Raw genomic sequence first — 12,284 nt, 5'->3', positions numbered from 1 at the left:
ATTGCATTGTTCTGTACACCTGAAACTAACAATTAAAAAAAAAAATTTCACAACTGTTACAGAAGAAATATATTTGCTACATGTAACATAAAAAAAAAACCCTTTTAAACAGCAAATTTTCTAACACTGACTTTCTCAAATTCTTAAACATATCTATATGCCAAGACTATTTCCTACCACTCTCCCTCTTTCTAATACCATCACAGTTAGTGTGTGTGTGTGTGTGTGTGTGTGTGTGTGTGTGTTGTGAATATAGTCTCACTATACACGTTCCTCATTTGGGACCTGTGCAATGGTTGTTGTTCCTTTTACTTAATCGGCCAATGAAAATGTGGGAAGAACAATCATTCACCACCTCTGAAGAAAGGCTTTCATCTCCCTAACACTTCCTATCCTCTTAATTTGCGTTATGTCTCTCCATAGCAATGACCATAAGAATATAAGATACTAAGAACAGAGATTTGCCCCTTTTGTCTACCACTTTATGTCTGGGGCTGACAAAGTTTCTGACACATTTTGAGAGCTCAATAAGTTTTTGTTGGATAAATAAAGAATATAAAGAGAATTCCTAAATAATTACTTCTTTTGGCCCACAGAAGGCAGGACAAGAAAAAGATAGGGGCTTTCTCCAGATAGGTGTCTAGGATGGAAGGCACACTGAACAGAATGGGGTCCTTTAAGGGGCAGCAGCAATAGAGCTGATTCATACAAATCCAGCAGCAGTAGAGAAGGCATTGGGAAATCACGGAGAAATACACATTTAAACAATAGAATCAGTCATGATTTCAGGCTCTCAATGAGAAAGCTAACTTTCTTTTGCAAAAAACAGACTTCAAATTAGTTGGGAGTATGAAACAAAAAATGAAAATGAAAATTCAGAATTCAAATAGAACTTCCTTTGCTCTTTTTTTTTTGAAATCTCTACCTTTAAGAAATTTTGTGAAAGAAAACAAAAATGATATGCCTATATTAAGACAGTTAACAAAATAAATATCTGTGATCTATTTATGTTTTTATTACTTTTTTTCATGAAATTGTCTCTTATCTCCTTAGTCTATCAGTAGGTGACATAGGTTAACTGCTCAAAAGTAAATAAGGATTACAGCGGCTTAATTTTAATAAGACAAAAAGTTCAATTCTTTTTTTAATTGAGATATAACTGACATATAGTATTAGTTTCAAGTGTACAACATAATTATTTGATATATGCATATATTATAAAATGATCACAATAAATCTAGTTAACATCCATCACCACAGTTACACATTTTTCCTTATGATGAGAACTAAGATCTACCCTCTGAGTTTTCAAATATACAATATAGTATCATTAACCACAGTCACCATGCTGCACATTATATCCCAAGTTCTTATGTATTTTATAACTGAAAGTTTGTACCTTTTGACCCCCTTTTCACCCCCACCCCCACAACCACCTAGTCTCTGTATCTATGAGTTCAATTTTTGGTTTTTTGCTTGATGGTTTTCGATTCCACATACAGAAATTCAATTCTTACATTCAAACAATGATAGCTGTCCTAAGGCCACTGGTTTAAAAATGTAACAAACATATTGTTAAAGGTTCCACTCTTGCCAACAATAAACCTCAAACAAAGCTGTGGTATGATATAAAGAATACTAAATTGGAAGTCAAAAGATCCTGGTTCTGTCACTTAGTTTATAATCTTAGGCAAGATATTTATTTACCTCTATGAGTTTTATTTTCTTTGTCTTATAGCTGAAGATAATTAGTCATTAAGTTTTGGTAATAATTAAATGACCTAGATAAAAGTTAATTTTAATGCTTTTTTAGAGGATGTTGTACATAATAAATGAGTTAAAAGAAAACACATAGGTCTACTGTAAACTGTAAGTAACTAAAGTGAAAACACTGTGTTCTATTAATTCTATTAAAGACAAAGGCTTTGTCTTATTCATTATTAAATTCCAAACACACATAGCATATAAAAGATATTTAAGTTCACTTAAGTAAAAAGATCATTGTGTTAATGGCCTTTCAGCAAACAATAATTAAACAATATTTATGTAAATGTACTTTTATATTTTAAGTCAACAAATATATATGGAACTGTTAGCATGCGTCATGCACACAGATGACTAAGCCATGTCCTTGACCTTAAGGAGCTCTCAGCAACAATCTTATTTGTATGTCACTTTAGAATTTACAAAATATTTACACACAAATGGTCCCCACAAAGATAAGATCACTTAATTACACTACCTTTTAAATTTGCAAAAGAATCACAAGTGGATGAGGAAAACTGGGGCGATTAAGTGATTTGACTAAGGTTATATAGCTAATGAGTAGTAGATCTGGGATTAGAAACAAGACTTTAAGACTATAAAACTTTTTTTTTCCTCCCTGATATTTGAGTTTGTTGGGCAATACCTTTGCCTTTGATATAGAGTATATTAATTCATTGTGCAAACTAGGAAAGTTTTAAGAGTAAAGACTGTAGTCACAAAGAATGAACCCTAATGTAAACTACACACTCTGGGTTATATGATGGGTCAGTGTAGGTTCATCAGTTGTGACAGATGCACCACTCTGGTGGGGATATTGATAGTGGGAGAGGTTATGCATGTGTGGGGATAAGGGGTATATTGGAAATCGCTGTACCTACACCTCAATTGTGCTGTAAACCTAAAACTGGTCTAAAAAAGTCTACTTTTTAAAATAAGGGATGCTATTAATAATCACACAAGGGCAACAGCAATACACTGAGACTATCCAGAGCAAATCAGGAAGTGTGTTCATTCTACTTAAATCAGAATTTTAGCTTGAATTCCTGCAGAGAAATGGTTATTCAGGTCAATTCACATTTATATTTAAAACACCTTTTTTTAAAGTTTAGTATTGTCATTGAAGACTTGCAACAATGATCGTTATAATATATAGTTCAAAAAACTTGAAAAAATTCTCACCAGAAGGAGAAGGTATTGTGTACGTACCAAGCTGTCCTCGGCTTCGGCGCACCATTTCTTGCCTAGCGCCTATGCTCCCAAGAATGGCTTCTTCAAGCTTTGCTCTCATATCTTTTGATTTCTTAAAGGTCAAACTATTCATTCTTTCAAACACTTTCTTTCCCTAAAATGTAAACATTAGAAAAGGAAAGAAGAGGCACTGAGAAAATGTTCTTCTTCCTTTTCCACATTATGTTTCCTTTCCTGTTCCTCTTTACAATAATAGTATAATGATTACTTACTTTGTATTCAAAGCAAGATACACAGAGATAGAGCAGATCTAATAGCCGGTTTAGCTGCAGGACTGAGAGATCTGTAAACCACTTCTGTAGAACCGTCTCATCTGCATTCTTGAGAACCCAAAGTAGACAGATCAAAAGGCTCCGACTTGATTCTGCTGAAAAGGTAGTGTATTGCCTGCCACTCTGAAAATAAGGAGCAGTAGAATGAGACAGATTGATCAATGACCATTTCTTTTCCTGGGGCTATCAGTTGTTTTCTCCTACAAGCAATAAAACAAAAATTGCTTAAAAATAAAATATTTAAAAAGAACCACTTGATTTAGACAATACTTGTGTAAGTCATATAGAACCTGAAACTTCAGGTCCTGAAGTTTAATGAACTTCTCCTGGCAAGAGAAGATTGTTTTAATCCTGTAGGTCTTCCAGCAGATGTTAACAGAAAACATAAGGCAAAAAACTAAAAGGTCCTACTATTAAAAACAAAGATATCTACCACAGAATATCAGACATGATGCAAATAAAGGAAAAAACAAAACTGATTCAGTAAATAAGTATAATAGAAAGTAGTAACATAATGTTTATAAGGTTTAGAGAAACACTATTTCCTGTCAAGAGCCACTGACAAAAGGGAAAAGGCTTAGACCATATGTAAGTAAAAAGCATTTTTACATATAGCATATAAGGTTAAGGTGCTATTTTCTATCTTCAATCTGCATTAGTATACAGCATATGAAATACAAATGAAAAACGAAGAATAAGAACTTGTTTACAAGACCACTTACTGGATATTTACTCTGTTCAAATCATCATGCTAAGCTCTTTAAATACAGTATTTCATTCAGTCCTCCAACTATATTACCAAGTTGGTTACATCATCTCAATTTTATAGACAATGATACAGGATGACAATAATAATACTAATGACAAAACATAACAAAATTTGAAATGTACTAGACACTGTATTAACCACTTTTTCTTATTTAACTCTCACAATAATTTTAGGAGACAGCATTAACTATTCTTATTTCTAGTTTATAGGTAAGAAAACTAAAGGCTAGAGATTAATTTGCCCTAACTCATATACTAAGAAAAGGTGAAGCCAGTTTTCAGTCCAGGTTAACCAGACTCCAAAGCTTGCTCTTCACTTTTATACAACATTCCAATATTTGGTTAATACATATACTAAATAATAAGAAAGCAATGAACGGATGTTGAGAGGAAAGACAAAGGAGGCTGAACATACTTAACTGTTGAAAATCATAATCTCAGTTATTCCCCTATCTTCCCTCTATTCCGGGTGATGATAATGATAACAGCTGACTCATACGTTGTATATAATGCCTACTCGGTGCTAGACACTCTACTAAACATTTTATGCATATAACCTATTTGTCCCTTGCAACCATCCAAAGAGATACTATTACTCACACCATCTTAGAGACAGAGAACTGAGACACCAAGAAGTTAAATATTTTGTACAAGTATTTTACAGTAAATTGTGGAACTGGGATTCAAATGCAGAAAGTTTGGTTCCAGAGACGAAGCTCTTATTCATCATGTTTACTACCGCTCATGGATGCATGCAAATGTAAATTAATTCACCTACATAAACTCACCTAACCGCTATGCTACACTGCCTCTGACCTGGACACACGTAAATTTGACCCCCACCCCCAATTCCACAATATCTTTGAAAAGGAAAATGCTTTTTTATTTGAAAGAAGCAGGTTCTTTATATAGCTGAACTTTCAGGTAGGCATAAACATATTGACTAAATTATCCTGAATTTGACAAACAGGTATACATTAACATATCTTAGACCTCCATAAAAATTGCCAATAACACAGTGACAGATTTTGAAGAAAGGCGAACAAACATGAAAAAGACTCAATAATGGAAAGATGTTGGATTTTCCCCAAATTGTTCTATAGGATCATTGCAATTCCAATCAAATTCATGGCCAGGTTTTTCCTGGAAGTTGACAAGTTAATTTAAAACTTTAATGGAGAGGAGCAAAGGGCCAAGAATAGCCAAGACACTCTTGAGGAAGGACCAGGTAGGATTTATTAAAGAATTAGAATAATTAAGATAGTTCGATATTGGCATATGGATAGACCTATAGTGCAATGAAAAAGAATAGGAAGCACAAAAAAATCCTATGAATATATAAAAATCTGATATATAATAGAGCTGGCACTATGGATCAGTGGTGGATGGATAGACTGTACAATAAATGGTGTTGAGATAACTAATTCCCTAGAGAAAAAAATAAAAATACAATAGATTCCTACCTCATACCACAGTATAAAAAAATAAATTCCAGAAAAAGGAAGAAAAACTTAAATGTAAAAGGCAAACTTTAAAATTTTTTGAAGGAAATATAAAAGGGTATATTTATGATCCTGGGGGTAGGACAGAATTTCTTAAATAAAAAACTAAAAAGCATAAACCATAAACCACAAAAAGATGGTCATATTCACTTTCATTAAAATTAGGAATGTGTGTTCATTTAGATAGATAGGTAGGTAAATAGATAGATAAGGGACAAAGAAGGACAAAATGAAAGAAAAGGCATATCATAAATTAGTAGAAATCTGCTCCATATAAAACCAACCTGAGATTAGTATTCACAACAGTGTTTCTCAACCAGGGTTCCATGAGAGAATTAAGCCCTCCCAAAAAACAGCTGAGGGACAGTTTTCCTTATTCTCCCAAGGAATTAAGAAAAAGGATAATTGTGAATTCTGCTCTGGTATTACTAATCAATGAATCTTCTCCGAAGGAAGAGACCACAGTCCTAGGACACTTATTACACCTATGAACAGTATTGCAAATACATAGCCCAGTACACAGTCAAAGAACCAGGCACACAAGGAAGCACTCACTACATTATGACTGAGAACTGCCAAAACAGAGAACAAAAACAGGTACATAAAGACTTGAGATATTGAAATTATCAGACAATAAAATGACACTTTCTATGCAAAGCTGCACCCCCCCAAAATACTTAAAAATTTGACAAAGTATAAAGAGAAATGTTTTTGAAAAAAATAGAACAAAATTTAGAAAACTGAAAAAAAATTACACAATAACCAAAATCCACGAACTCAAGGGATTGTTTTAATATATTAATATCAGTTACAGTTAAGGAAAGAATTAGTAAACTGGAAGGTAGATCAAAAGAAACAACCAGCATGAAGTAAAGGTTAACAAAAAGATGGAATATACATAAGAGTAGAGACATAGATGATGCAATAAAAAAACCAACATATGCATACGTTTAACTGGAATATGAAAAGAGACAGAATGGAGAAGAGGACATATTTGGGCAAATAATGGCCAAGAATTTCATAGATTAGAAGAAAGATGCTGAACCATGGATTTAAGAAGTCCAAAAAATATCAAGCAGAATAAATAGAAAGAAATTCAAAACTATAATCAACAGAGTGAAACCACACAAAATCACTTTCAAGGAGAATAAGAAGACAGAAAAAAGGATAAATTATCTTCCAAGATGCAACAGTTTGACACTGCTGACTTATCAAAAGCATCAACGGAATTGAGAAGACAGTGGGAACAATGTCGTCAGCATGCTAAGAGAAAACTCAGATGTTATTTCTAAAAAAATTTTTTTTAAATCCTAAATAATGAAGGTCAGATAAAGACATTTTTCAAAGAAATGCAGGGAATTTATCACCATAGTTTAAAAATTCTAAAGGACATATTTCACAAAGAAGAAAAACCTGTCTTATAGAAGATCACAAATTAGGGAAAGAATCAAGAACAAATAAAGTGGTGAACACATGGGCAAATCTAAATAACTGATTCTATATAGCCAGAAAAATAATAATATGTCTTCTGAGGTTTAATTATACACAAAATTAAATGCATAAAAATGGCATTTAAGTAAGGAGAATGGTAAAGAAGAGTCAACCTGTTTTAAGATCCTTGTATTAACCAAAGTGAATATAAAGGTAATGATATCCATTTGACTGGAATTTAATTTAAGGAAGCATAATATGATTGGTAATACAATCCTTAAAAGAAGAGAAATAGAATATATAATATAACTTCCAAAGTATTAAGAGAGGAAATTGTGGAATGAGGAAAACACAATTCAAAAGAAGACAATAAATGAGACATAAAGAAACATATAATGGGTGGGACAACAAGTAAAATTAAAATCTTAAGTGCATTAACTTTATACTAAATGAAAATAAATTAAAAAGTCCAGTGAAAGACAAAAATAAAGAGACCAGATTTAAAAAATATAAGACAGATTAGGTTTTGTGTATAAAAGACGCATCTAAAACATACGTTTCAAACATTTAAAACATAAGACAAAACACTGAAAGTAAAAGAATGGAAAAACTCATGCTATATATATGTTCTAGGGAAAAGAAACCTAGATAGCTATACTAATATTATACAAAATAGACTTCAAGGCAAACAAAATATTATGGTTCATGTTGACAAAAGGTGAAATCTATCAAAAATATGTAACAATTTAAAATTATTAGATATTTTGTAATAAGGACTCAAAGGAAGTAAAACAAGATCTGACAGAATGACAAGTAGAAATTACAAAATGACAGCAGTAGTGGGATATTAGGATAAGCAGACAGAATTCAGTGAAGAGAAAGATTTAAACAATAGAATCAACAAATCTGATGTAATGGGCATAATAGACAAATACAGAATATTGTAAATAACTGAAGAATATTCATTCTTTTAAAAAACATGAGGTACTTGCAGAAACTGACCGTATACTGGACCATAAAACCACTTGTCACAAATATAACAAACCGAAATTATACAGAGTAAGTTATCTAATCATGAAATTCAGACAAAATCAGAAACAAAAAGATTACTAGAAATTTTCATATTACTGGAAATTTTAAAACAAAAAAACTTAATAGCCCAAAAGTCTAAAAGAAATCATAATCAACTTTAAATATATTTTGAACTGAATAATGAAAATGTTATGTATAAATTGTAGCATGTAACTAAAATGATAATTAAAGGAAATGTATAGGCTTAAATTATCAAAGAAGAAAGGATGAAAATTAGTGAGTTAAGCATCTATCTCAAGAAGTTAGAAAAAGAATACCCAATATAAACCCAAAGAAAGTAGAAGACAGTAATAATCAAAATAAATACTCAAAAGTGAGGATCAATATTGCCCCCAAATCGTTTTTTTATGACTAAAGATACATACAAATTTCTGTTGAGACTGATTTAAGACAAAACATACAAAAAGCCAGTCACAGAAATGAAAACATTTACATCTACCACAGATATTATAGACATTAAAAGACCAGAGAAGGTATTTGGAACAACTTCGTATATGTCAAAAAATTTGAATAAATGTTTATTACAATAAAATTTTCAGAAACCAGTGTAAAAAAATTTAGAAAGCTTGTAAACTTTATAGTCATTAAAGAAATTAAAATAGTTAAGTTTAAAACTTTCAAAAAGAAAATAAAAAGGAAACTGCAGGTACAGATGGCTTCACCCGCAAGTTCTTCAAATATTCCAGGAAGAAATAATTCCAATTTTAAACAAGTACTTTCAGAGACATTATAAAAGGGAAAACTTCCCAGTTCATTTTAATTGGCTAACTTAACCCTGATTCCAAAACCTGAAAAGAACATTATGAGAAAGAACAGTTACAGGCAATCTTACAAACATAGATATCAATACATAGGAACACTATTTGACGATTTAAAAAACAAAGAAGTATGGATATATGTTACAACATGGATGAACCTTAAAAACATTATGCTTAGTGAAAGAAGCCAGAAACAAAAGATCACAGTGAATAATTCCATTTTTATGAAATATCCAGAATAGGCAAATCTATACAGACAGAAAATGGATTAGTTGCTGGCTGGAACTGGGGCTGGGGAAAACAGGTAGTGACTGCTAAATAGGCCTAAGGGTTCTTACTAGGGTGATAGAAAGGTTCTAAACTTAGATTGTGGTGATGGCTACACAACTTTGTAAATATATTACAAACCATGAAATTGTACACTTAAAATGGGTCAATCTTTTGATATGTAAATTACCTCAGTAAAACTCTTTTTTAAGTTTATATAACAACTTCCATAAATATTGCATTTTTCTGAAAGAAAGTCATTTAAAACTTTTAGAACTTGATCTTGCTCTATTGGCAGTTTATTTCCTCCCTACCCTCAGATCCTTCTCTCTTTAAGGGGAAAATATTACAGGCAGAGTAAATGTCAATTTTTTAAACATGAAAAAGCATAAAACTTCACAGATGAAAAAAATTCTCAATTACTAAACAATTGAGAATGTTTCTTAGGGCTGATAAAGAATAAAATGGATTTAAAAAAGAAAATATGCTATATAATAAGACAACTTCCAAAATTCTGAATGACAGACAGAACAGAGGTCTTTACACCATAAGCCCTGAGGTAATTAATAATTTTCAAAACAACTCGGTACAAGATAGGCAATATTCTTAGTGCTTCCACAAAATAAATTAAACTCAGGGTACTTCTGCATCAGCTAATACAAGAATCTCGGTTATTTAAGGGTACATCCTTGTAAATATCTGTCTTTCCAGAAAAAACTCTGTAGGAGGGCTGTTTTTACCGTTGATGCCAGGAGGAAACTGCCTGGCCTTGTTAGTTGAGGAACTGATGTTCCTGCAATTGCCATGGCAACCGTCTGGTTTATCATGCTTCCGCTCTCACTTTCATAATCATCAGTGGCTATACAAATTGGTCTTCCTCGTTGATTGTGAGTTTCTGGAAAAAATAATCCAAAAATAAATAAATAAAATTTCTGTTTAGCTTGATTAACAGTTACTGAGCATACAATTCCCCTTTCTATTCTCCATCACTCTTAAAAAAAAACTCTAACATGTAATATTTATCTTTATATTTACATCTTTTAAACAATGTTTTAAATATTTTAAACATTAACAATAATTCATAGTTTCGTAGCAAACTTTAACTTACTAGTAAAAGAAGACACAATAATTTAAACATTTCTGCCTTCAGATAAGGAAACTCACTTCAGTGATCAAAATACTGGGAAAACTACTCAACTATCAGTCCTTCAAAGGCAAGGAGCTGGTTATCTTTGCATCAGCAGCACCTGTTGAGGTTCTTAATGCATATTAGGTACTTGGTAAATGTTTTTGTTTTTGTTGAACTGGAAGTACTTTATCATGTTAATTGCTAGTTTAAATGCAACTTACAGTGCTTTCTTTTGAGCACTGTATATAAGTAAATTCTAAATATGAAAAGCAAGAGCAATAAAACTTCATAAGTTTTATTTTTTAAAAGGAACAAAACTTCAACTTATTTAACCCAGTGTTTGTTAGTAATAAACATAATTCTTGTTATACAGGTGAATATTAATTTTGATTATATATAGATAATAAAATTGACACTGAGGGTAGTAGATACTTGTCAGGTTTTCTTGTATTTTTTTTCAGATAAACAATACACACACAAAAACCTATTTCCTAATAGGTAGGGATAGAAATGCTACCAAATCATTATTTTAAAATTCGTCATAAAGTACTTACAGAAACCTTGCAGTGAAGTCTCTCACATGGTGAAAAGTGTTTTAGTAATGTGGTTAAGTATTTATAGTTTACTTATGTTAGTGCACATTTCTTTATATTTCGTTTCCGCAAATAAGATCTTTATCCTTGAGACATTTTCTAACACTTTTACATGTTGAAATTTGCCTTTAAAAGTTGTCTTAAATATATCAAATACCTGTAAAATCATACAGCTGAGGAACAGTTTCCATGATAATACCAATCAGAGGTAGATACAACATGGCCACTCGAGCCTTTATCTGGGGGTCAGAGTACCGTGGGTCTGAGTCATGACTGGATAGTAAATTGTGTACCATATTGATGACTTTCTTATGCAATCCAAACAGTCTATTTAAAAAGAAGATGGAGGAAAGAAGCAGTAAGGTCACAGAGATTAGTTAATCTCTTTAAAGCAAACAGGAAGTAACGGTGCCGAAACAATTTTGTTCAGCTTCTTAACTTGCCACATATTTGTATGTATTCCTATAAAACACTTCTCTTTTTAAAATTAATAAATCTCTCTGTATAAAACAAGAAGTGAGGGGGAAAAAATGCTACACAAATTGACTTAGAAGTAAATCTGCATATTTTTTACATTGACTCCTTATTAACGCATTTTAATATTAAATTATTTAAGACCAGTTATGGTTATATTTTAAAGCAAAAAAAGGGAAATCTTAAACAGTTGTAAATTTTATTTCATCAAGTGAGATCTTTTCACATTTACCAAAAATAAATTTTTACTTCCTTTTTCTAAAAAAAAAAAAAATATTCTACCTAATGGATCATGTAGTCCATAGGCTGGGATTGCATTTGACAAACTCTATTTAAACTGAACTTTGCTCATATACCACAACTGGGCCCTTACAACTTTTCTGGACTCCCAATCCCCTGAGTTTCAACTGAGCTAACACACTAACAAGAATCACTCTCATCTTCACTTTTTTTTTGCCTCTTTTCTTAGATTGAAGGCATTTTGACTGTATATACCATTCTAATTAAAAATTCACCCAACTTCAGCAGGCCTTTAATGCTGTACCTGACAGCAATTTCAGATCCTCATTCTCTCTCCTAAGCCTCTCACCATTAATCTCAATAAAAGACCTTACCTACAACTTCATTTAGGAAAGAACGGGCATTCTGAATTTGCTCTGGCCAAACCTTTTAACACAGCTCCATCTTCATAGCTACAGGGTCATCTTTCCTTTTGTCTCAGAAAAAGTTGTACCTTCTCTCAGAAAGTAATGTCCCCATATGGTCAATGAACCCCACCTTGTCTTCAATAGCTTTAATGTCCCACCCTAAGCTCTTCCCTTCTTTCTTCAAAAAAGCCTTCCCTATCTTGAAAATATGTGTTCACTTGAAACTAATTTCCTGTAGCTTATGTAGTATTTTTTTCTTTCTTTCTTTTTTTTTTTTTAGCTGAGCCATCCTGCCACCTGTTGGCAGCTCAGTGGCAGCTCAGCTCGGGCCGGGCA

General features: G+C 32.1%; 1 protein-coding gene across 3 annotated transcripts in view; it reads right to left on the bottom strand.

Annotated features, from left to right (window-relative positions):
- The window catches only part of DOCK7 (dedicator of cytokinesis 7), a 97,861-nt gene that overhangs the window by 41,696 nt on the left and 43,881 nt on the right, over positions 1 to 12,284 (bottom strand). For all 3 annotated transcript variants that reach the window (XM_019655497.1, XM_019655498.1, XM_019655496.1), the window contains exons 15-18: positions 10,985 to 11,154; positions 9,846 to 10,000; positions 3,228 to 3,410; positions 2,947 to 3,109 (exon numbers count right to left, since the gene is read on the bottom strand). In XM_019655497.1, the coding sequence (XP_019511042.1) occupies positions 2,947 to 3,109; positions 3,228 to 3,410; positions 9,846 to 10,000; positions 10,985 to 11,154 (671 nt within the window). The remainder of the gene's footprint in view (positions 1 to 2,946; positions 3,110 to 3,227; positions 3,411 to 9,845; positions 10,001 to 10,984; positions 11,155 to 12,284) is intronic.

This window comes from Hipposideros armiger, unplaced genomic scaffold (genome assembly GCF_001890085.2).
Source record: "Hipposideros armiger isolate ML-2016 unplaced genomic scaffold, ASM189008v1 scaffold_240, whole genome shotgun sequence".
Taxonomy (NCBI): domain Eukaryota; kingdom Metazoa; phylum Chordata; class Mammalia; order Chiroptera; family Hipposideridae; genus Hipposideros; species Hipposideros armiger.
The sequence above is the reverse complement of the archived record's forward strand: the minus strand, read 5'-3'. Positions and strand labels throughout refer to the sequence as shown.